At 48.4% G+C, this 25,549-nt stretch overlaps 1 protein-coding gene across 1 annotated transcript in view; it reads left to right on the forward strand.

Annotated features, from left to right (window-relative positions):
- The first annotated feature begins 459 nt into the window (after positions 1-459).
- LOC144137799 (sorting nexin-29) overlaps positions 460-25,549 on the forward strand; it is a 40,177-nt gene continuing 15,087 nt past the window's right edge. Inside the window, exons 1-17 of the mRNA XM_077669789.1 lie at positions 460-735; positions 1,141-1,202; positions 1,545-1,597; positions 1,733-1,810; positions 3,003-3,058; positions 11,516-11,690; positions 12,635-12,705; positions 12,872-13,006; positions 13,797-13,890; positions 14,939-15,156; positions 16,379-16,508; positions 18,042-18,166; positions 19,864-20,022; positions 21,808-21,871; positions 21,929-22,057; positions 22,744-22,829; positions 24,611-24,714. Of these exons, the coding sequence (XP_077525915.1) occupies positions 729-735; positions 1,141-1,202; positions 1,545-1,597; positions 1,733-1,810; positions 3,003-3,058; positions 11,516-11,690; positions 12,635-12,705; positions 12,872-13,006; positions 13,797-13,890; positions 14,939-15,156; positions 16,379-16,508; positions 18,042-18,166; positions 19,864-20,022; positions 21,808-21,871; positions 21,929-22,057; positions 22,744-22,829; positions 24,611-24,714 (1,746 nt within the window). The 5' untranslated portion in view covers positions 460-728. The remainder of the gene's footprint in view (positions 736-1,140; positions 1,203-1,544; positions 1,598-1,732; positions 1,811-3,002; positions 3,059-11,515; positions 11,691-12,634; positions 12,706-12,871; positions 13,007-13,796; positions 13,891-14,938; positions 15,157-16,378; positions 16,509-18,041; positions 18,167-19,863; positions 20,023-21,807; positions 21,872-21,928; positions 22,058-22,743; positions 22,830-24,610; positions 24,715-25,549) is intronic.

Genomic DNA, 25,549 nt, shown 5'->3' on the forward strand with positions numbered 1-25,549 from the left:
CGTAGATAATACAACACCGAACGACAGCCGATGTACCAAAGAGGAGAGTTATCAGCCTGCGCCCTGCGCTTACGGCGCGTACAAAAAGCGCGTGCTTTTCATCGTAAACAATGAAAAGCACAGCCGACCTAAACATGAGTGCCGGCACGGCCGCTTTGCACGGCCGGCATGGTACTTCGTACTAGTTTCGGCGATCAACAACGACGACCAAATCCAAGAAATAATAACAAAAAACAGGTGACGTCACTTCCGTGGGGCGCTCCAGCCAGTCCCGATCGGGCGAGGCTGGAGCACCCCGGGGGAAAGGATCCCCGGGGTGCAGCAGCCTTTGCCTATTTTTTTCTGCAACGGCCAACTTACGGCCGGTAACATCGATTTTTCGGTTTCGATTAGCACCGCTGGAAACCGCAAATAGCGCTCCAATCGGCAGCGCCGAGGTAAGGGTGTGCTCTCTCTTTCCCTCTGCTCTCTCCGTGTGGGGTGATGTGGGGAGCAGCGAGGAACGGCGGGGGCCTTGCGAAATGGGCTCTCCGTAGTGAGGTTTTGTCGCCCCCGATTGACAAGACAGAAGCGTAATCTTGCGCTGCGCTTATCGGCGCAATTATCGCCTCGTGCGCGCTTGACTCTTCCAAGCGAAACAGCTATGCGTGCGCGTCGACTATTCACACTGGAGACCAACGCGCTGTGAAACACGGCCAGCGGCGGCGGCTCGTTTCGTCGCGTCAAGAATGAGCGGTGAGAAGACCTTTCTCTCCACTGAAACGCTGAAACGTATTTAAGCCCGTTGCAGACTGAGAACATGTTATCCGGTTGCGCGATCGGTGAAGTTTTGCTTGTATATCGGTGCTCTCTGTGATGAACTGACGTGAGCGCAGCTACCAGGCATATTTCATCCCTCGTAGTTTCTGGAGGGGGCGGACGTTTTGCGCGATCACCTTGCAGTCAGTCGTCTCAGTTCGCTCGCGCAAGGAAACCGCGGGAGTTCCCAGTAAGGAGTTGTGCGTTACTAAACGGAATGCAGCTGTGTGTTGACGCGCGGTCGTTTCGTTTTCCGACTCGTGTTTCCCCTCGTCTTTTCCTTTCACTTCTCGCGCTGTGGGTACTGGCGTAACCTTTGCAATCATCCGGTCTTTGTTCCAGAGGACACCAGTCCATCAGACCGGCAGATCCTGCTGTCGCGTTTGCTGGACGCCGTCAAACAGGTGATGCACCGACGAGACGATCGCTTGCTTTGCCTGTGCCCGTCGCTCCCATTCATTGCACCGAGTGTTGCTGATCTCTTCGATACGCCGTCGTTCGTTGACTTTTAACGTTGGTTTTCCCATGACCGGGCCTTCGCCGGTGGTTGTGTCTCGTTTTTGCGCGTCAGGCGAAGACCATGGCATGCGCAGTAGCTAGCTTGCAGGCGAGCCGATTGAGTCTGGGTGCGGGGCGTAATTGCTTCCTAGCATGCTGTTAATGTTGTCGCGAGTGCGGCGCGGCCGTGCTGCAGTTGTGTTCGCAGCTGTGAGTGCCCCTGACGAAGTGGTGCGCGTCGTTTTCAGTGCCAGATCCGCTTCGGAGGACGCAAGGAGCTGGCCACCGAAAGCGACAGCAGGTGGGATCCGTCTCGTCACGGCTTCTTTCCAGACGCTCGCTGTGTTTTGTTTTGTTTCCCCTACGTCCGGTTTCGCTTTCGATGCGCACTTTTCTGGGACCTTCAAAGTGAATGTGGTTCTCCCTCTCGTTTCAGGGTTGTTAACTTGTGCACGCAGTTCGAAGCAGTTTTGCAACATGGAATGAAGAAGTCTAAAGGGCTGAGCTCTATCAGGTAACCCAAACACTTCCACCGAATGAAGGTTGGCTGTAATGACGTAGCAATTCACATGTCACAATGCAAAATCACAAAGCGAAAAGAAAGTTCGGCTGCGAGTATTCATTGTGATTATTTTCAAGTAAGCTGTACAAGGTAGCTGATAGTCAAAGGCAATTGGGTTATTATCAGGAGATTAAACTGTTTTGTAAGGGAGCAATGAACAGAAAGACAGCATTGTTCCCTGGGGTGCTTATATAGGCAGATGTAATTTATTTTTTATTGGAGGGCTGCAGCTTTCATATTAACTAAAAAAATTTCTAACCAGGCTTCATGTCAGCGTATATACTATCTACATAATTAGCCGGATTTTCGCAGCTCGGATTTATTGTGGATGTTATTGTGAGCTGGTCAGACAAGTTTTTTAGGGGGACGTTTTCCAGCTCGTAGTATCAGGCAAAAGTGTATGCTGCTGCAATCAGTACTTGCTACTGTGGGTGCCTGGTATCAACCACTTGCAAAGTATCTTTCTCCTGCTGCAACACATGGAAGAACATAAAAAGAACTATGACGCCATCAAGTAGTATAGGCAGCGCACACTGCTCGTGAAGATGTGTGCTCTATGGCTGTCATTGTTCTGTGTGTTGTTTCATGTGTTTTTCTAGCTCCAGTTTTCACCTCCTTGTTTTCTTTTGTTTTGTTTTTTCGTGGTTGTGTAGTTTTTGCTATAGACACTGGAAAAAAGGTCCTTGATCTGGGATGTTTTCACAGACGTGCTCGTGGGAATGTAAAAAAAAAATGTTTCGGTGCAGCTTGTAACTGTAGTTCAATAACTCTGGAACTATTTTGTTTTCAAAACGAAAGCTTGCTTTCTTTTGATACCAGTTGAGTCTTGAACAAAAACAAAGGTGTTTTTAGGGGCTGAAGCTGTACTTAAACTATAAGGTGCATTGGAGAGCTATGGAATAATTCCAACTGCTTGCGAATCATTAGTGCAAGCTGAAATCTTGGCACATGGGGCATTCTTGTTTTTTGCCCTCACCAGAAAAATGCCAATTCAGGGTTGGGATAGTTTTCTTGGGCTTCTAGCATTTCTGAGGTAACTGAATAACCTTTATTTTAGTGTGTAAGTGAGCCAACATGTACTTCGCTGGTTTCTGCATTTGTTTAGTATTAAAAGTTAGCTGCATGTGTTTTTTCCAACTTGCAGACAAGTGTCCGAGATTGTCAAAGGCCTCAACCTGTGGAACACAGATTCCGACTACGGTGAGCATTTGCAGTTTGTACATGAGCCATTTTTAGAATGCAGTTTAGCCCTGGCCTAGAATTCCATATACTGGAAATATGTCTGGCCAATGTTGCTCCTATTGACAGGCAATAAGGCACTCGAGAGACCAGTGAGCCTGTAGTCGTGTAAATGTTCAGCAATTGTTTCCCCAGTGATGGTAAGGCTGTGGCATGCTGTGTCACCACTTAGTATGCATTAGCTTGTGGGTTTGCGCAAGGAATATGCTTTTTTTTTTCTTGTACATGGTTATTTACGTGAGATTTTATTTTATTTTCATGGTTTGCTCTGCAGTAATTGAAATGTTCTTGTACGAGTGTTCTTGTTACATTAGTGAGGAATAAAGCCTTGATGCATTTAGCTCTTTGGCTATGACAGCACTCTTCAAATGGGACGCTAGTGATTGTGTCAGCCCAAGCAGGATTTATGAGAAATTTATGGCAAATTGCACAGTTTGTTCCCGCTGTAGCCACTTCATGTCCTTTTGTGAAGCTAAGAGGGAAGTACCCGGGAGAACAAAAACAGAATGCTGGGCTAGTGAAGTGGAGGCACAGCGCAGCAGTGAACAAGGCCAAGCAATTGATGAATAGACACGATGTGAATTTGCTCTTTGGCACGCATAAATCTAACAGATAAACAGAGACGATATGTGAGTGATAGCTCTTCTGGTTTATCAATTGCACGTTGCTCCTAAAATCCATCAGGTGGATGCTTTGAATGGGATAAGAGTTAATCACGTCTGCAGCGTGCCGTTGTGTTTGCCGAGTAATATGTTTGCCTGCTGCTGTTGCCAAGCTTCGCGGCTGTTTTTAACACCAGAGCGATGAGCTCAGAGGCGTCCCTGGGCGCCCGCCTGATAAGTGGCCTCGTGCTGTGCTGCCCCATTGAGTCACACTGGGCGTCACCTTTTTGGTCAACCCCTTTAACTGCATGTGTGTGTGTGTCTGGTGCACACTTTTATTGTTACTTCCTCAAGTAGCGCAGCCTCAGCCAGCCAGTGTGGCATTGCCATTGGCATTTCTTGTCTCGTCCTGTGAGTGTGAGGGCATTCCAGTGCAAGCGGTTGTCTGTTGGAAGCCAAGGTGTGATGGCATTGCAGCCATGGGATGGTCCTCTGCAGTTGTTGCACTGACGCTGCTAGTATCATTGAAGGGTGAATTTAACGAGTTGAACATGTTGTTCACAGGCTTGTCGTGTGCCTCTTTTGAGTGTTTCTTTTTTTTTTGAAGTTCCTAGAATCCTGTTGGTACGCTTTTCAGGGTACCACTATAGAATGGGAGAAGCCATGTGGTTAGGACATACATTAAATTGCACAAGTCAGGGCAAGGCAGAGCCTTCGCTGCATAATTTATGGAACAACATATCAGTGAAGTTCCAGCATAACTTGACTGGGGGGTACGTCCCACACAATAGTCATTTTTATTCATTCGTCCTTTTTGTAGTGGTCAGGTTGCTATTAATTTTTATTGCAGTGTGTGCTATACTGAGTGTTCAGCGAAAAATCTGTTCCTATGTGTGTTGCGGAATTCCTGCATGCCAGCTGATGCCTCGAGGCATTAATTGGTACTGTTCGTCCTTTTGTTGCCATGCCTGTCGTGCTCCACTGCTAGGAAAAAATGGCATACTGCTCACCAGTACGGTATATCAGCATTCAGTTGGTTGGCAGCTGGGCATCAGCAGTTAATTAGGAGGCAACTTTAAATCGTTCGACTTGAACTCTCACTACAGTAATCGGTCAGATTGATTGAAAATAGTATCAACAGGTGCTCATTAGTGAGGCTATCCTTTAGTTTCAAGCAGTTTTACTGCTGTTGCACACATTGTTGAAAGGCCACAGTGAATCACGAATGGCCAGTGTAAGTTCTTCTGTCAATACAATTAACTGACAATGAATGCTCGCAAGTGTTCACTGCCAAGTTTCATTTTCAACTCAAAGAGAATTTCAGATTTTCTCAAACTTGCGTGTTCGTCTGGCAATATAGTGCTGGCCATAAGTGCAAAGTCAGTTAGTGATTGAGTCTTTACATCTTGTGGGAAGGATTTGACACCACCGGTAATCACAAGGTTCCGTATTTCTGCAAGACGACCATCCAAATCATGCTGTCTGAACTAAAGGATCTGCTTATGCGTGGCCTGGGCATCACGAGTGCCAACGTTTTTTTTGTTTTTTTTTGTTTTTTTTTGTATCTGGAAGATTGTTGGGTACAAATAATTTTTCTAGGAGGTGTCCTTGAAATGTTTATATGAAAAATCTATTTTAAGAATTTGTTTTACAATCACCAGTTTTTCTCTATTCAACTGCATTTTTTTTTGCATATTTCTTTCAGTGTACTAAGAAAATTTTGGCTGTCAATTCTTTTCACGAGCATTATTTAGAAAATATTCTAAAGAATAATATCGTCAGAAATGGCGTTAAATTATCTACGGTTTTGTGGGTGCAGTATATGTTGAAACAATATTGTAAGCAAAAAAAAAGTTTTCTTATACACCTTGAAAGGAGTGGATTTCACATCAGTAGGGAAGTGCTCATTGTGGATGCCGGTTTAATTCCCTGTGCTCTCTTGGCACTTGTGCAAATAATGGGTGCCTGGTTCTGTCTAATTGCACTTTTTGCCAACACCTGTTACGCTGGCAGTCAAGGAAGTTTGCTTTTACTCTGATGGGGAAACGGAAAGCGATGTTTGCCTCGAAGTCCATGCGTTTCTGCGCAGTGCCCTTGCCTGTTCAGGAGTGAATTGCCACTGCCATGCAGCGTGCCTGTCTGCTAACACGTCCTTTGGCTGCAACGCACACCAGTGGTTGTGTCGCACTCGGTCAATTTATCGTAGTGGGAGCACACGGCATTCGGCATGGCTTCCCATGAGCGGCAGCTGTGGCCTGCGTATCGGGTTGGCGTTTTTCAAGCTTACTGACCTGGTGATCGGGTTCAACCCTGTGCTTGCCGCAAGGAGGGGACGACTCGTCGGGCAGAAAAATAGCTGCGAATCACAGGCCACAAGGTTTCCTGGATTTGAATGGGAGCGGAGATTGTGGCACAGTAGAGCCACTCACGTGCCTCGCTATCTTATCAATTGCAGCCCTGCAGTTGGCAGTAGTCTGCTAGGGAGGGTCTCGCGTCATTATTACGAGCTGGGCACAGGATAAGTAACTGCAAGCCACAGCATCTTCCTTGCTTGCAATGCAAACTGCTCGTTGCCCCAAGCCATGTGTGTACCTGAAAATTTGGTGGGGTGTGCGACACCGAACTGAATGGAGCTGCGAGAGCTTACAAAAAATTGCATTTCCTATTTTCATTGTAATTTTCCAGGTACTCTTCCTTTTGAGGCTAATGCTCGAATTTTGCACTCTAAATTCGGCAATACATGCAAGACCAAGTGTGCAATAGCTGTCATGGGATTGTGAGGCGTCCAAACGTGTGCTGTATGCGAGCAGTAAAACAAACGCAACAATGCTCCCAATGGTACAAAGAGACATGACACTACGCGCTGACTACCAAGTGAAGTTTCTCTTCGAAAAAGAAAAGTGTGAATGAGAAGAACCTATCAAGAAAACGGCAGGACAGATCACAATTTTTGAAATGAGTGGTGGTGATTATGAGTCCAGGTATAGTATTTCTTCTTGATGTAAACCTACTAATGTGGCACTTTGACGGAGAGAAAGAAAAGATGGCGTCATGCAGAAGCTGCTGCAAACTTCATCTTGGGAACGTCTAGTATGCAAGCGCGATAAACTGGACTTTCGAACCTTTGTAGCCAGAGCGGCATTTTCTTTCCAACAGCATCTTTAATTTCTTTTGGCCTGTTAAAGGTCGCTTGGCAAAACTTGCGGTCCTTGTGCTCGCACACTTACCAGCTTATTCATTCAGAGGAAGGCCGCCTTAAGAACTTCCTCTTGATTAATGAAAACTTCAGGAGCATATGCAAAAGCAGCCATGCGCTCCTTATTTTACATGCTGTTGCAAGTCTGAGGGTCTTTTATTTCAGCCAACACATTTTACGATATAACATTATTCAGAGATTTACTAGCTCAAGAATCAGTAACAACCGACTTACTTGTAATGGTTTGTTACGTGTAGTTGAGTACCAAAACTTTATTTTTCACAAATTTGGCAAGATCAAAGTACCTGCTGTTTTGGCATCATTGTGCTTGTGAACTTTTGAATATTGCCTCTGCTCTTGGAGGCCATGCAGAGGACACTCAGATAATTGTGGCTCAAGTAAACGCGCAAGCTAGCTGTAGCATCTTACCTTAATTTTTGTTTTCGCAAGAGAATTAGGAAAAAAACTGCAGCATCTAGGTGCTATCTGTTTTTAACCCATTTAAAAATGACTTGCACGATTAGATATTACCCCAGAAATCTGCTCAAAGCGGGAAAGGGAACAGCCAAATGCTTGTCGCAACGCTTCATTTGTGTTGGCGGGAATGTTTCCACATTAGGCAAGTCTGCAGGCTGCGCCTCCCAGTGGCCATTTTTTTTTATGGACGCGGAAAACAAAAATGCCAGTGTTTTGAGGCTTTGGTGCACGTTGTGGACACCCAGGTGGTGTAAATTAATTAATCCGTAGCCCTCCACTGCAGCACACCTTATGACCCTGCTGTAGCTTTAGTGCATTAAACCCCGACATTTTCAAAATTTGATTTTTTTAGAAATTCATGCAAAGCTTCTCAAGCGTTATATATGAATCAAGTTTCAATGAAATTAAGCTGATTTGCGGCCCAGCAAAAAAATGAAAGAAGAGGTGTGAGTGCGTTCAAGCACTGCTCTTGAGGCCCTAATCCATGTCACGTGGCGTTAAGAAAGCATACTGCAGCAGCGAAAGCTTGCTCGTGCGTCAGTGCAAATGATAAGCACCCCCGAAAACAATGGTGGCGCTTTGTCAATGCGCATTTGCTAATGGCGTCCTTTGTGAGGCCGCGTGCACGCCTGACGCATGGTTATGCGACTCTTCTCTGGAAGGGCTCTTTATTGCTTTTCCGAGATGATAAGAAAGTGATTTTTGGCGAAATGTTCAAAGGCGTGTGTCCAAGGGAAGATAAAAGCTCGCGTGCTGCCGCAAGGTTGATAACAAGCACCTCCTGATGTGGCTCCTCCTGGATATCGTAACTATTTGTGATTTCACTGTGCTGCTTTTTAATCAGTTGATGAGACACTCTTGGCCAAGTGCTTTATCTCCCAAATATGAACAGTGGCCTTTTCTTTTTTTTTTCCTCCTCACGAGAAGAGAGAGAGAGAGAGAAGCACTTTATTAAAGAAGACCTCTAAGCGAGGGAGGTGGCCGGCAGCCGGAGCTGTGCGGCGACCTTCGTAGCCCTGGCTATGATGATCTTCTGTCTCTCCGGGTCAGAGCAGCTCAGCGCTGCCTCCCAGAGCTCCGAGGAATTGATTTGAGGGAGGGGATCATATGGACAGGCCCACATGTGATGTTGCACCGTGGCCTTGTCTCCGCATAGCGGGCAAAAGGGAGAGGGATAAACTGAGGGGTGTATGTGATGGAGGAGGGCCCTATTGGGAAGGGATTCGGTCTGTGCGAGCCTCCATAGTCGTTCTTTCGTGTACGTCAGTGAGGGGTGGGCCGGTGGGTATTTGATGCGAGAGAGGCGGTAATGAGTAGTTATTTCGTTGTAGCTCAATAGGCTATCTCGGGCTGATCTGGCTCCGTGAGAGGCTACGGAGGTGGCGCACGCCCGGGAGGTGAGTGCTCGGGCTGTCGTGTGTGCCACCTCGTTACCCCCAAGCCCAGTGTGGGCAGGAGTCCAAATCAGCTCAACTTGGGTAGTAGGCGGGTTTTGGAGGAGAAGTTTTAGGGCCTGGGGTGAGATGGTACCCGCAGCATAATTTCTAATGGCCGTTTTCGAATCAGAAAATATGATTGAGGGTGGTGGCCGACTTGCAAGGGCTACTGCGATTGCCGCCTCTTCCGCCGTGACCGGTTCTGCCGTGCGGATCGTGAGAGAAGTGAGTGGCGGATTGTTTGGGGCGTTGATGACTGCTATAGCGAATGCATTGCGGTGCCGATATTCAGCTGCATCGACATACACTGTGTCTGGGCGTATCGGGTACTTTTCTGCAAGCTTTTTGGCCCTGTGCATCCTGCGGCCCCGGTGTGCATCAGGGTGCATATTTCGAGGGAGGGGGCGGATTCTGATGTCAGCGTGAATTTCCAGTGGGATAGAAGACTTGGAAGCTGTGATGATGGGCGCTTTGAGTTGGAGGCGTTGAAGCAGATGCTGTCCGGGAAGTGTTTTGCTTAGTCGATTCAGTTGTCCAATACGGTGCGCTTCTATGAGCTCCTGTGCCATGTTGTAGGTACCGGTGGCCTCAAGCCTGGCAGTGGAAGTGCCGGGTGGGAGTTGTAAGGCAACCTTATAGCTTTTCCGTATTAGACAATTTATTTTCGCTAGGTCCGCGTCAGTTGGGAGGAGGTACGGGAGGGAGTAAGCAATACGGCTGATGATAAATGCTTGGATTAAACGTAGTCGATCAGCTTCTTTAACGCCGTTATTTCGGGTAGCAATGCGTTTAATTAACCCGATGGTTTGGGTGACGTGAGAAGAAAGTTGTTTTATAAAGTCCGCACCATCAAAGAAGGTAACCCATCACAAAACAAAAGGAGCACATCAGCTGCGAAGCACGAGCAAGAAAAAGGGTTTTTTGCTGCATCTAAGGGTGCATGGAGCTATAAATGTTGTGAATTCTGCCCGTGCAGGGCTTTCCCTTCACACCAGTCGTGTTTTTTTTTCTCATAATATGATTTTTGTGCAATTTCGCGTGACGCCAATGCTTGTAGTTATATAGTAAATGAGTATTTTTGTATGAAAATTTTTAGGCTGCTTTCCAGCTATGCAATGAGCTGGGGTAATCAAAAGAAATAGATAAGTTGTTTTCTTGCATCCCTTGATTTTAGTGTAACCATTTTATGACCTTTTTTTTCAGCTTGTTTGTTATATTGTGCCTAATGCTCACGGTGTGGGAATTGAACAGTGCTAGTTTCTTTCACCGCCTGCTGGTAGTGCTAAACTTCTGTCACACCGTGTCAATCTTTGTTACATTTGTGAGTTTAGACTCTGGGGACTGAATTGGAAAAATGGAGTTGATAACTGCAAGTAATTGTTACGGAAGAAGGTGTGATTGAATATTATTTTCGTTCTTCCATCGAGAAAGTAATGAACAAAAAAGGAAAATTACAAGTGGATGGTTACAAGTGGACCGTGGTCCACTTTAGCGCACTGCTTTGCAAGTACAATACAGTAGAACCTCTTTACAAGAGACTCTGTTACAAGACACACCTGGTTATAGAGACATTTGAATGAAGACAGTATGGTTGATTTTCCTACGTTTGCCATGTTAGCAACATTGTGTACAAGAGACACGTTTCTTGGGCCCCTTGAGTGTCTCTTGTAATGGGGTTTTACTGTATTTGCTTTTGTCGAATTGAATATATATTAAAGTCGGTAATTGGTCCCCAACCTGTACAACAGAGGGCAGCACTACAGCAAAATCAGTGGCAAGCTAAGCTGCGTGTTGTCTACTTTAATTCATCCACAGTTTCGGAACAGTGTAGGTGCAGCTGGTGGAGAGGGCACAAAACACTTTTGTACTGCAGTACAAGGTAAATGATGTGAACAGTGTTGGCTCCCTGCGAGGCTGCAAGGCCGCAACATTGTGTGGTGCACGGAGTGTCAACGCCGAAAGGTTGAAAGCGCTCTTTGCCGGTGCTGTCTCTCGCTGCATGGTTGCTGTTGTGTGCTGCCTGTGAAAGGGATGAGCGGCCTCTGGCCACCGGTGGCTGTGCACACCACACAGAGTGTGGACACCTCTCCTGGCTAATCTCAATGCTATCCCTTATCTGTGAGTGGCATGCCCGATGTGCAGAGCTATTGAGGATGGTGGTAACTGTGTCCTCCCTGGAGAGCATGGACGGAGGCTTTGTCTGGAACGACACAGTCTACCCGAGGCAAACTTTTGAACGCTGCCAACAGCACCAGGTGGCTCCCTCCTCTCCCCAGTTGTTGCCCAGGTTGCTTGGGTTGTGGAGCGCTTCACTGCTGATGCTTCCCAATGTGTTCAGTGTAGGCAGTGGTAGTTGTGTGTCCACTGGGCTCATTTGAACGGAGGTTTCAGCCTGCCATCATTGGAGGTAAAGATGGGGTGCCAGCTTGCACGAAGTCGATTCAGGGGCACGGGAGGGTAGGAAGGAGTACGAGCACCTCATCTGCATGGAGGTCCTTCAGAAAAAGGATCATCAGCAGAAACTGATGTGAAAACGAATGTTGTGCAAAAAAAAAAAAAAAAGGAACAATCAGGTGGATGAGACGTTTTTCTCTCAATTTTCTCCCCTCTGAAAGATGACCCGCATGCTCTAAAGCAAAATGCGTAGGGAGTTTTGGGGGCAAATGGTGACGGCCCTGGCCCGGCCCCTCCCCCGCGTGGTGTGCAGTGTTCTGGCACTATGTGCGGAGCCACCTGACGCGGCACGAGCTGGAGCGGTACCTGGTGCTGCGACACGTGACCAGCGACGAGGGCCGCGGCCGCGCTTGGCTGCGCTCGGCCCTCAACGAGCACGCCCTCGAGCGCTACATGCACATGCTGGTCGCCGACCCCGCGCACATCAGGTGACTGACTGCGCACGGGAAGGGGCCCTCGCACGCAGTCACCTGCAAGGGGCCGTCCTTGCGGGCCCAGCTGGGAGGGGAAATTTGTTCACCTGTGCACGTGCCCTGACGTCCCCATCACAGTGAGCATCATCGGGACCCGGTCAAATGATGGCCGTGTGTGTGTGTGTGTGCACGAATGCACCCGCCACGTGTTGTCACATTCAATGTTCCGACTGATTCCATCGAAAGAGGAATTGGTCCTGAGCTGTCCCCTCCTTTTGCTCTTCTATGCACTTATCCAAACAGTGCAGCAGCAGCAGTGTGTTTGCATTCGGTGGGAAAGAGAAGTGTAATTCTGCAGACTTCTACATAGGCTGCTGCTTCTTGCAAGCGCGAGTCAGCCTCAGATTGCTTCGGATGAAAGACCCGTGCTGGAGCACTACGTGAAGACGCAGGGCAGAGCAACAGTAAGCAGCGACCATTAGCACCACAGGATATGCTGCCACCTAAATGCATTCAAGAAGTGCTACTGACTTGTCTCCTCGAGAAACACCCACAAATTTGTTACTAAATTTTCCAGAACGAAAATGCGCCTTCCAAAGGCAACAGCGAGTGCTGTGAAAACTCTGGAGTACATAACCATGGGCAGCATAAATGGGAACAGACACATAGCATGACCAGAAGAAACAAAACCTAAATTATGGTTTGGTTCGTTAGTGTTTTGTTTGTTCGTCCAGGCTTTGGTTTAATACATTGTAGAGGGTGGATGGTTTCTAACTCCCACTTATATGTGTAGGGATTAGGTGTCTTGCTCTTTTTTTCCCCCTTGAAAATTCAGTGCAGACTTGTCAATATGTCTTCTGAACCAGTGTGACAAGCCTGATGACCTGCTTTTTTTTCCTTTATGGTGCCCGTTCTTTGTTATTTCTTACTCTCTTGTTTGTTGTGGTTTGATTGCGCAGCCAGTTCTACGAGGACTCTGCCTTCCTGATGGACCAAGAGAAAAGCAGCATGCTGCCCACCATGTCGGCAGGTGGGTGCGCCACCAGGGCTTCCAGTGCTGCTTCACCGCTGTGGGGTCTGAATCTGAATGGCTGAATGAGCAGTCAAATGAAGCGAGGGGCAGTTTTGGGTCGTCGCTGCAGCAGCAGCTGTGAGTGACCCTGTGGTTTGTTGTTGCCGACCTGTCCCCCCTGCAGGCCTGGGAGCCATCCTGTTTGCGATCAACATTGACAACCCCGACCTGAACCCTCCCGAGTCGAGCGTGGCCGTGCGGGCACCCATGCAGGCGGGCCTCTCGGATGCACGCCCCGTCATCGCCAAGGGCGTCGGGGGTGAGCAGTCTCCTTTACGATAACAAGACACACGGTTCGTGCCCTTTTGGGAAGACTGCCAGCTACACGGTCATCTGCAAGATCAGGACACTGTTTTTCATTGATTTTAGCTGAGTGGTCACGAGTGGACACTGTGTCTTGAGGGACTGAGGCGGGCTATTTGAAACATAATGGAACCTTGTGGCAATTATAACGGAATGATGGCACGAGATCACAAAAAGAAACAAATTTTGTCCATTGCTTCGTAGCCAAGGCCTTGTAGTCAAGGCCTTGTAGCCACTCATGTAGCCAAGGCCTTGGGTTTGGTCATTTTTGGTGCCTTTTAAATAGGACCACAGAGCACACCTGCAATGGTCAATAACTGCAGGCACGGCACACTCTGGTGGAGGACCAGTCTTTCAAGGATGGGTTTCAAGTGTGTACATGTGGCTGACACCCACAGTTGTAGGTAGGGAGGTAGCCACATCTACAAGCTTGATTGGTGGACCATCCAAGTTCGCAAACTTGGATCCCACACAAGGGAAGCACTTCCTTCCTTCAGCTTTTAGCCGAGGACATCTTAGCCAATCCAGAATTTTATTGCGTAAGCCCAGTAAAATTTCAAGCTGAGCAATTGGTGCATTTTTTCGCTTTCTGAGTTATTTATTTTCATATTATGGCCATGTTTTTCAGAGACCTCTAAAATGGCCCGACCGTCACTCGTGGTGTAAGATAGGAAGAGTGTTAAGCACTGCTGTGCAGATGTCTTCCGCCAACTGGAGAAAAATGCTGGTTTTGGTTTCTTGTGCAGTGGAGGGCAAGCGGAAGAAGAAACGGCGCAAGCCTCGGTCAAACGTGGTTTCCTTCGACGACGAGGACGAGGACGACTTCACTCCGGGCAGCAGGTGCGTTGTTGCTCACACGCTCTTTTCATGAACGGAGCAGCACCTTTTCTTTCTTGGCCTATGAAGCGGCTTTCATGATTAGAATTTGCTCAAATTTGCAGTGTGGATGTGTTTTTTGACTGGTCAGCACTTGGGTTGCATTTCTAAATTAGGGTGACCACTCGTGCTTTGACACTTGGGTGCATGCTTATCTCTGTGATTATAGGGGAGATGGTGCTCCTGCTGTTGGAGATTGGTCCTAGGGTCACATCTGTGTATACAATGACCACCATGGTTTCACACTGTGTGCTGTTGGAGACTCCCTGTATAGGATGCTTCTTGGCAGGCATTGGTGCAATGAAGGAAAGTCAGCTTCTTGGTGAGGCAGAATTTCCAAAGAAACAGTGAAACTTGTCAGTGTTGCTGTTCCTAAACACGGCACTCCATCCACACATACCCTCCAAGGGGTTCAGCCACACATAAATAGGAATCTATATTCCAAGCACCATTTCAACCTGAAAAACCAAAAAATAACAAACATCCAAAATACTATTTCAACCCAAAAACACCTGGAAGTGTCAGAAAAGAAAACGCCAGAAAATTGGCCCTGAAACTCAAAGGGTGGTGGCTGTGTGCATCGTATGGTGTGGGTGCGGACTCCATCTTTTATGGGACTTCACATTGCACACTTTTGAGCGGTGTGGCTGCGTAGCGTTTTAGTTAACATTATTTTATTTTAGGGGGCATTGTATATGCGCGTGTGTGTCTGCTTCCAACATCATTCGTAATTTTACTCCTGGAAACAAATTTTCCGCAGACATTTGTTGATCTTTATAGGTTTGCTTCTTGTTCCTAGCCCCGCTGTAGTGATTCTTTGTGTGATGCGGTCATCCGGCTGCTGGTATCGGGTCAAAATTGTGTGAAGCCAGCCCAATGGCTGCAGCAGTAACTTCCAAGCCACCCACAGCAGCACAGTTGGTAGCAGGCTAGTGGTGGTTTTGGTGACACTTTGAAAAAGGCACAGAAAAAGATGGCAACGCAGAATGGAGTGATGGCGGTGGTCGCGCAGGTTTATGGGCCACCACAGCTGCTTCAGTGCCCCGGCCACGTGCGTGTCCTCGCCCGTGGCGAGTGAGTTCCCGGCAGCCGGGGCCCTCCCAGCCGATTCTGCCGGGGACCCTGCGGACGACAACGGCCTCGAGGGGGCTGCGCCACCAACCGGGCCAGAGGATGCCCACAGCGTCGAGTCGCTCGCCACGTCCGACGGAAACCTGTCTGACGAAAGAGGTCGGTGGCAGAGGAGCTGGTGCATCGCAAGGGGAGCGGGGGGGGGAACGGTGGCGGGTCTCGTCATTGTTCACCCATCCATGTTTTCGTCGGCTTTGCTCGTGCTCGTGTGAAGCTGGGTGTTCTGGTGAGAGGGTAGAGGTGGCCATCGGCCCTATGGGTCCCCTGCCTCGCATTGGTGGAAGCAACACCGCCTGTGTTAACACTGCCTGACACGTTGCCCGCTTTCCAATGGCAGCAGTAGAGACGTGTAGTTAGCCGCCTGTTTGCTATGTGGTGCGCACTGGCAGACGTCCCACATTACGTCGCTGCCAGTGAGCCGCAAATGCTGCACCCACTTCTACGGTGCGTACCTGTCAGTTCTCCTGTTCACATTCAGGAGCCTTTTCATTCACATTTTAGCGGCGGCGGGGCATCAGTTACGGAGCCACGGGGGTCTCGCTCAACGTGTCACTCGTTTCATACCTGTGGCGTTTTTCAAAGGATGACTGACAGAGGCAGAACTGAATAGTGGTAAGAACACATTTATTGTCGGGTAGACAAAAAGCAAACCGAGAAACGGTTATTTTGGATGCTGCAGCAGTTCTAATGCGAGTGCCAAATCGAACGCCTCAGATACTGACCTTGCACCCTGCATTTTCAAAGGGCTTCGTGCCCTTGAAGCTTGACACAATTTGCTTCTTGAAAAAGCAGATTGCTTCCACCATATGCAGAATAGTAGTGAAAGCACTTTTAATAGAGAAACGGAGGACCCATTCCAAGTAGGTAAGCGTGCAGAAGCCAGCATCAGCCTGCGGCAGCACAAGTGGTTTTGTGTCCGTGGTTGCGCAGGCGGTTTTATTGGCAACAGAACAAGACAGACAGGCATGAGAAAAAACAAAAAGGCGTAGAAGCCCTGCCTGGGGAATGCTAGACAAAATGTCAACTATTGTGCATAGTTCCCGCAAAGTGGCGCTGGCTGGCGGACATGAAAGCATGCAGGAAGGCTAGCGAGTGGGAAAGCGTAGGAGAGGGCAATGGGAGAGTGGCTGTTTGGCCATTTTTCGCTCGCGCTTTAGGCAATGTTAATACAGGCGGTGTTGATGAAAGTCACCACAACATGCAGCATTTGTTTGATGTTGTCACTCTCGCTTGTGTCTGGCCTTCCTTCTGTTGTGTGCGTGACTGGTGTGGCCGGTAGTGTTGTTGGTGCACCCTCATTGCACAACGGTGTTGGCTGCAGATCAAAGCCCTCGGGGTCAGCCCTCGGCAGCCATTCCTGTGGAGCGGGTCAAAACGTGGTCGGGGTCGACAGAGTCGTCGGGGTCACCCAGGCCCGAGCTGCCCCGTTCAGGGTCATCGTCACCCCTGAGGTAGGAATTGCCGCCCCTTTTTGGTTGTTGTTGCTGTTGTAGAACGGGGTGCATGGCACGCTCTGCGCAACAGTTGGGCCACATGGACTTCTGGTGCATCCTCATTTTCATCATCCTTACCACAACTCGCGCACTGCAGAGGCGTGTCACGGTGGTTTGAACCCACTGGTCATGAGACGCCACGAGAGAGTGTCACATTCATAGTGGCCAGTAAGTGAGCGGGGCTGTATTTTCTCGTTCATGTTGGGCTTGGGCGTGACCTTACTGTAGCAGCGTGCGTTTGAAATCAAGGTTGAGCAGCAACTAAAGGAGCCTGTAACAGTGTGCTTCGGCCACTGTGAATGAGCCCACCCAAGGGTTACATCACATGGCTGGGAACATCTTTGACAAATATTAGTCTTGTGTCCAAGAGGAGGCCCTACAGTCACGAATCCTATGGTCATAGTCCCTTTTTCTCGAACTCAGCAGTTTTTTGCTTTATCCGTAGTCAGCGTTTGCATTTCAGTGCACAGATTCCTCCTACTGAACATCATCTGGGCTTACTAGTATTGTTGGTAAAGAGCCAGCATCATTTGCTTACAGCCAGCTGCTTTGGCCAGTGTCTGTCCACATGACCTTGCCGTGTGACTCCTTTGAATTAAATGGGCAGTGGAGCAAGTTATAAACATTGCCTAATTACCTTGCCACACGACGGCCTAGAAATGCAGAGGCCACATACTGTTCTTACAAAAGGATTATGCGTAATTTTGTGGCAGTTTAAAGTTAAGTATTTGAAATGTGGCTACCCTATGGTCCCACTTGAGTGGGAATTCAACATTTCTAATGGCCTATTTACCATTCCCATGTTTTTCCTGTGGGCCATTTAGATGTGTGGGCCATTTAGCATTGGTTGTGCAATAAGCAGATGAGTGACTGCAGCATAGATTTTAGGGAGCTGATATAGGTCACAAATTTCTTGAGTTGTGTAATTTGTTAGAGCTAAGGGTTCAAGTACTTTTAGTTGAGGTCGTGGAGTGAGGCAGACATTACGTTGACATGAAAAGAGTGATAAAGTTGGACGGCTTACGTTTACTTCGTTACGTTTGTTCACATAGTTGTCTAATGCCATAGAGTAGTTTTTATAGTGAATTTCCTGTTTCACTTTTATCTATTCACAACATGTGCTGCCATTCAAAGATATTTGCCGAGTATTTTCTTCAGAGGCAAAGCTGGGGGAGAGCACAGGAAGAGAATTCTCTTAGTGAGGTTAATGGAAGTGCAGTGAGCTGTAAGCGTGCTTTAATTACACTTTTGCAGCACGCACGTGAGCCAGAGTTCTCTTTTTCCACCAGTTAAGACAAGTGAATGTCTTGCCCATGTGCTGCTAAGATGGCACACATGCCTGCCATTGGTGTCTTACTTGGTGTCTCGCTCGTGTTCTTCTTCCCAGAATAAGTGGCTCTCTGTTTCCTCAGGTGCCCTTCCCGGGCACATTGTGGCCGGTTGTGTAAGGAGTGCTCACTCGTCTCGCTTGCCTCCCTCTTGCGGGTGCAGCCACAGCAAGGAGGGGGCCGCAGCCGGCAGCCACCACCAGCCCTCGTCGCTCACCCCGATCCTGGACCTGTCCATTGGCGACCTGATCCCCGTGTGCCACCCTTCGGAGGACACTGCCCGGTCCGGTACGAACGAGTGCAGGTGGAGCTGCCCTCTGCTCGTGGTTGGGGCGGGTCACACTCGGGGTGCACCTTTCTGGTGGCGGGGACGCACTCCAGAGAAATGAATTTGGCATCAAAGCCCAGGGTGCGCTGGGTTGTTTGGGCAGAGAGGTGTGTGTGCTCAGAGAGGACGTACCGTGTGCTGCACTGCAGTTGGGCTGGTGTGCACCTGCTGGCTTGATTGAGGAGTTGTGCTGTGACGGTGCGAATCGCAATCCTACCATGTGTGTAGTTTGTTAGCATGGGACACGCTTGAGAGAGGGCAACTGGACTTTCGGGAGGGAGGGAGGGGGGCACAGTTTGCTTTTTTCTTTTACCTACCTTTTGGTGCTTGTGTTGTGTTTTTTAAATTTTATTTTTCAATTTTTGTGGCCAAGTGAATGAAAGGGTGACGCCTTGGTTGGCCTTTTGTTCTGCTTTCTGGTATGGAGTTGTATCTTTTTGGTGTGTTGATTAGTTTGCCAAGTAATTAGAACACCCGTGCAATTTCTTCTCACGGGGGAGGTGTTTGGCTGTAGCAAGAAAGTTACTTGACCAAAAGTACTTCCGTGAACTATGGCTAGCTACTGTAAAACATTGAGCACATTTGTTTCTTTCGAAAGTAGCAGCTCTGAGCTGCTGCAGCCCAGAGTTACGCTGCGAGCAGACTCGAAATATCACAGTACATAAGAGAACAACTTTGCAAACAGTAAAGAAGCTGCTCCCTGTGTAGTGTAGCAACCTTGGCATCTCAGGGTTTGCACAGGTCCTTGAAAACCTTGAAAACCCTTGAATTTAGAAATGTCAATTTCAAGGCCTTGGAAGTCCTGGAATTTTTTAGCTGTCTTTGAAAACCTTTGATTTTTATGGGTGATTATCAGTGGATCTGTCTTTTCACAAGGACTTAAAGTGTTTATCTTGGATTGTAAGTTTTAACTAACGCAAAAAATATTGTAACAATCCAGTCTCAGTGTTATCGCACAAAGTTACAACACATTTAGCGAACTTCTTTGACAATGAGGCAATATTAGGAGGAGGAACTTGTGAATTCAACCTGCCCTGATACAATCTGCCATGATATTTTTGGTCCACTCAGCGGGAGATATAGAAATGTGACTTGCGTCGTCTTGCTTGTTGAGTGCACTAATTATGACTTATATCGAAACAAATAAATGTTCCAAAATCTTGAATCTCAAAAAAAGAGCAGCTCGTGAAAAAAAGCAGACAAAAAGACGTATTCTCGAAGAGGAGATTGACAACGTGAGGGCAACAGTTACTTATTTAATATTTTAGCTGACACCCTTGCTAACAAAGCATGTGATGCAGGCAACATTGCGTGCATTGAGAAAAACAAAGAAAAAAACTACTTCTAAACACCAACAAAAAAAAATAAAACTGGGGTGCTTTCAACAACTCATTAGTACTCATTTGAAGTAATGTTCTTAGGTACTGTGCAATAAACAATGTTTGCATTATGTTGAAAAAGTTATATTATAAATAATCCCAGATAAACCATTATTAGATGGGGTCCTTGAAAATGTATTTATTGGTCCTTGAAAGTCCTTAAAAATCCTTGAATTCTTGCCTTTGAAGCGTGTACGAACCTTGCATCTTCGTGGAGTGCGTGGCTTTTCTGATGGATGTGTTGCTGAGGTTTGTCTTAATTCTGGTAGACTGTGCAGAGGACTCCATCCCCAGCTACAGTGAGGACACGGAGACTGCTGCAGCAGCCTTGGTCCTGGCTCAGAACGTCTCTTCCCTGGCCCTGAATGCTGTGGAATCCCCGGGCCCAGCTGCGGCGGAAACAGAGCTGGCTGCCGACATGACCTCTGCGACACCAGGTTAGGTGGCGGGGCTCTCTATGTGGAATAACGACGAAGTTCATTGGTCTCCGAAGTTACCCCTTTTTTAGTGGTTTGTGTAAGCACCTCCCACGAATGCCTGGCGTGCGTTGGCTTTACTGCACTCGCTGTAGCAACCTGCGAATACCTGCTTGGTGCATAATTGGCAACTTGATTCCTTGTACAGTCGAACCCCGCTACAACGAACGCCGCTTCAACGAAATTTCCGCTTCAACGAAATTTCCGCTTCAACGAAATATTTCCAATTCCCCGTCAGCTAGCCATAGAAGTCAATGCAACGAAGTCCTCGCCACAACGAACCATTTGTCAGGCTTGCTTTCGCTTCAAAGAAATTTTCGATGATTTGGGCTGGGTTTGAACAATTATTTTACAATAAAATAAGCATAGCGCCAGCTATCTGTAACTTTTCATACATTCAGGACGCTTAGTTTCACCGAAAATGCGCGTTGCGACCACACCGCCACCCAAAACAAAACAAAAAATAACGCGCACACCATTGCTTGATGGTGATAACGATGTGGCTGGCCGTCTTTACACGAGGCGCAGGCCCGCGTCGCCAAGGCGGAGCCCCAGAGCTACAGCCAATCCGTATCCAGTTGAAATTGCATGAATGTGCTCCGCTGCTGGCGCGGTGCCGTTCCTCCCTGTTCTGTGGTGCCGTCATGTATGCGTTGTGAGCAGCTGTCCTTGCCGTTTTCCTTTTACCATTCTTCATAGCCAAGAGCAAAAATCATGTTTGCGCGTTTGGCCTTGAAGCCTAGTCATCCTATCTTAGTCGCGAGCGCGCGGTCATGTTAAATGCAAGCGCGCGCGTCTTGCCTGCCAAGGTCAGTAGCTGCCGTGCCCTGTCAGAGGATAAGATAACGGCACTGCTCCTGCCACAAGCGAGAGGGGGGCTTCCCACGGCCTAGCAGCTATCTGCAAGTAATCAGCTCGGTGGGCACGCCTTGTTGTGCAGCGATACGTTTTGCGCCTGCATATCTTCACCCCCCTCCGTAACGCGTTCTTTGGGTGGTGAAAAAAACAGATAACCATTGGTATGTTTGTTATCCGAATAAACATGAGTTATTGCGCGTCACTCCTTTTTCTAAACATTGTATTATGCTGCCAATGTTGCGGAAACGCACGGGGCTATTTTTCTGGCCTTTCCGTGGTGTGTTGGGGCAGATTTCGCCTCAACGAATTTTCGCTTCAACGAAATTTTTCGCACGTCCCGTCAATTTCGTTGTAGCGGGATTCGACTGTATTGCAATGACAATTGCTACCGACAGCCTTCAAGCAAACCCATTGCAAAGCAAGCGAGAAGGTGTGTGAGCCCTCGGCTGTACAGTTTTTCTCTGCTCAAAAAATCTGTGATTGAGAGCCCCCGTGGTGCACACCTGAGCGGTCCTTATGGTTCACCTCGTGGGGCCTTGTGGTGTACTCAACTGCCCAGGTCTCCCCCCACTGTCAGGTATGTGGTGGTTATCCCAACATGCAGTGCACATTTTGGTTACCTTGCCCTCGTGCCACTCATTTGCCGCACTATTTCTGCCCCACTGCCTGCCCTTCAACATCCCCTGTTCCTGGTAGAGCTGGGTGTCACTCCTCCTGTAAACCCCGTGCACTTAACTTTTGCGTTGTACACACAGCTGCCTTCATCGCCGCATGCCATTGCCACACCATCGTGCCCTAGCTCGAACACCATTGCTGTTGCCTGATGGACCAAACTTCCTTGATTCGAACATGAATTGTGCGAAGTAAGGCCGTCTTTCTCTCTCGCAGAGGAGCTGAAGCAGGCCCTGCTGGTGATGACCCAGCGCATCAAGGACGTGGAACAGGAGAACAGGTGAGCTGCTGCTTCCCCTTCCCGAGTTCCCTCTTGATGCCCTCGTGTGCTGTGCAGCGCCCTGCGGAGGATGGTGGAGCAGGAGAGCGAGGTGAGCGCTCGGCTGCGAGCAGACGCCCAGGAGGCCGAGCGGCAGGCCACCGAGCGGGTCGACAAGCACGAGGCCCGCATACAGACCCTCACCCGGTACGCCACCACTCCGCCTCCGGGCCTCGGGGCTCCGGCAAGGTGGCACTGCATGGGAGGATATGGCAGCGCAAAAAAAAGGGGGGTTCAGAAGAGAATCGATGAGCGCAAACACCTGTTTACTTCGTAAGACAGGGTGGAGATTTAAAATGAAAGGCCGTTGGGCTGTTGAGCACGAGGTCGCGGGTTCAATTCCCAACCACGGCTGCAGCTTTTCTGATGGAGGCAAAAAAAGCAAAAACACCTGTGTGTACGAGATATCGGTGCACGTTAAAGATCCTCAGGTGGTCAAAATTAATCCGGAGCCCTCCACTACGACATGCCTCATCCCCTGCGTTGCGTCGGCAGGTTAAACCCTACAATCAATCAAATCACGTGCCGTTTGCAGAGTGATGATGGAGGTATGCATTCTCTAGCCGTGTCACCACCATGTTGGAGCGAGCCACACACACCCATGCCTACCCCAGCCCCTCTGGAGTTGTGTGGCCCAGGCATCCTCGGGCTAACTGCACCCTATAGTGCTGGAGTTGCAGCTCATAAATTGCTGTGCAGCCAAAAGTGCGTGGAAGATGATTAATTGAGAATGGGATTGGTATGGCCTTTGTGCGAGCTGCTGCACTGCTTAGCCGTAGCAGCAGGCAGCCGTTGCATGGACAATCTCAGCTGCTGTCATTTGTTGGGTGCAGGGAGAACCAGCTGCTGAAGCACCAGCTGAAGAAGTACATAGCGGCCGTGCAACTGCTGAAGCGGGACGGCCTGGCTGCACATCAGGGTGAGTGGACGAGGGTCACTCATGAGCTGGGAGGGGAGGGACGCACACTGTGTGCACGAATCGAGCAGGAATGGGTCAGTGGGAGTGGACGGGATGGCCTCCAGTGTGTCAGTCTGGCTTGAGTCATGCAGCGAAAGTGGGTCATAGCCTGTGCCTGTCGTTCTATTACTTTTGATTCTGTCTTGTGGGTGGTCTGTGCTGTTGCCATCGGGCGTCCTGGAACTTTCCAGGCATACTCTTGACATCAATCTGCCTTTGTGCCGAGGAACAACGCCATGGAAGTGGGTGGAAACCCGTCGATGAGGGACGGCAAAAAAAACATTGTTGCAGCGTTTTCGAGCAATCTCTTCAGCTTGTTGCTCACTGTAAACGCAATGAATGGCCCAGTGAAGGCATGTTTTGCACACAAAACGACTCACTCGGATTCATATTAGGTGATGGAGCCAGACTGGGCCACTGTGGATCTGCTACTGCAAAGCAACGCTGGTCTGCTCTCTCAGTCCGTTTCTTCCGCATTCTTCAGCGGACGCAGTGACAGGCACCGGCTCTCACGGTGTAAGCATCACATGTCACGCTGTCCACAGATGAAGGTTCCTGTCGGAGCCAGTGATGCCAATTTAGCGGATTTTCCGCTAAATCTGGCGGATTTCATTTTTTTCTGACGGGGAAAAAATTAGTCTAGCGGCTAGTGGATTTTTTGACGGGCCATTTTCATACATAGCGGATATCTGGCGGATACCTCACGCGGTGCACCGATTCAAAATCGCCCTGCAAGAAACCATTTCCGTGTCCTCTAAAAATGCAGAAATTGCTTAACTTTAGAGGTTAGGAGTGCTCCTGTTCACTTGCTCCGCCTATCTCAGACAAACAAATCCGTGAAGTTTCAAAACTGCTCTGAGACAATCGAAAAAATTCAAAACCAGTGGAGAAAAATCACCCTCCAGGACTGGAAGCAAATATCGTCTACGCAGTCGTTCCGGTGTGAAGTTCACTCCTATAAGGACGGCTGCGGCGAAAACCCGTTGGCCGAGCTGGCCGGATTTGCCATGTCGATGCTCGTGCTGCCGTATTGAAATGCCGAAGTAGAGATGACATTTAGTCGGCTTAACATAGTAAAATCCAAGCTCAGGAACAAGCTGAAGCCTGAAACAACAAACGCCATCCTCGTCGTAAGAGCGGGACTGAAGTGACACCAGAAAAGTTGTTTTGATTACGAACTTCCCGCAGCAGTTGTTAGTGCAATCGGGACATCTCCAACGTATGCGCAACCAAGTCACCTTTCTGGTCCCTCAACAAGTACCAGCGGTCCTGTGGAGATGGTGTCAGACGACGACAGCGGCGATGAAGAGCTCAATGTGTTTTTCGTTGACCTGTGAGTTCTTTTTTTTTCATCAGTGTGAACATTTATACCTTTTAGCCTCATCTGAGATGGGGTTGACCAATGACGACCACCGCAGCACTGAAACCTCAAGTGTTCTGCTAGACTCCTTGGAAGACTCTTTTATATGTTATTTCAGCTCTCGTAGTTTTGAGGAGCTTTTAAGAATGATAAAGGTATTTAACATGCGAAATCGCGCTGTTATTTTAAATAAAATAGGCCCTAGCGGGAAATTTAGCGGATATGTTTTATAATCTAGCGGAATCTGACGGATTTCTCGTTGCTTTTTAGCGGATGTCTGACGCCTAGCGATGGCAACACTGGTCGGAGCGCTCGTGTGAAGGCACCATGTGGGTGGTCGCACTGCTAGCACCTTCCCCCTTGCCTGTTGCTGTGCTCGCAGAGTTGCACCAGATGGTGGGCGACGTGGAGCCGGCCATCCCGGACGCCAAGCCGTACATAGACCACCAGTTCGAGGCCAGCGAGTACGAGAAGAAGCTGGTCCAGGTGAGGACACCGGCCCAGTCGAGCTCCCTTGCCGAATGTCTGGGGCTTGCATCGAGGACAGTCGTGTCCACTCAGTTGCTGCAGGCTAATCGTACTGACAAGTGTCCCACTGTTGTGATATGAATATGTGCCCAATGAAACATTGAACAAGGGCCTTTTTTTTTTTTTCATTTTGATTTACACTTTGTTGTCTCCCACAGCTGCTGCAGTGTAGGTCACTACTGCATAGACTAATCAAGACTAACTTCTCCACGTTGTGCCACCAGTTGCAAGGAGCATTGCTCTAAAGCGATAAACCTTCAATGGTTGCTCGTCAAGGGGTATCACAGTTGAATGGACTTGCTGTAGGATGTTGTAAATGGGCCGACGTCAACGACGGGTAGCACTAGTGAAATCTTAACTTCCCATTAAATTGCCATGTACGACTTGTCAGTGCCACTCTTGCATCACCACACTGGAGCCGAGTTGGTATGGTGCTATACGTCCTTTAATACGTCACTGTAGCATGAAATGTGAAAGTATCTGAACCCTATTTCTTGCATTTTCTCTGTTAAAAAATGTCTTTCATGGCTGGAATAGGGCTGAGTTCTAGTTCTTCCAAGTTAAACAAAGTTGTGTTTTGTCATCACGTTAAACGGGCTGTGAAGACAAAAGGCAAGTTTGATTCATTCAAAAGATTGCCTCATTATAATCATCCTGACGCCACTTTTAACATGAACTTCGCTCAAATAAGCTGTATAATGACGGAAACAGCATGGGACACCCCGGCTACTACTTTTCCTCACTGAACTTATGACATACAGTGTGGACCATTTATAATGTAACCGCTTATGGT

The sequence above is a fragment of the Haemaphysalis longicornis genome, unplaced genomic scaffold (genome assembly GCF_048455015.1).
Source record: "Haemaphysalis longicornis isolate Haplotype H1 unplaced genomic scaffold, Haemaphysalis longicornis Haplotype H1 scaffold_5, whole genome shotgun sequence".
Taxonomy (NCBI): Eukaryota; Metazoa; Arthropoda; class Arachnida; order Ixodida; family Ixodidae; genus Haemaphysalis; species Haemaphysalis longicornis.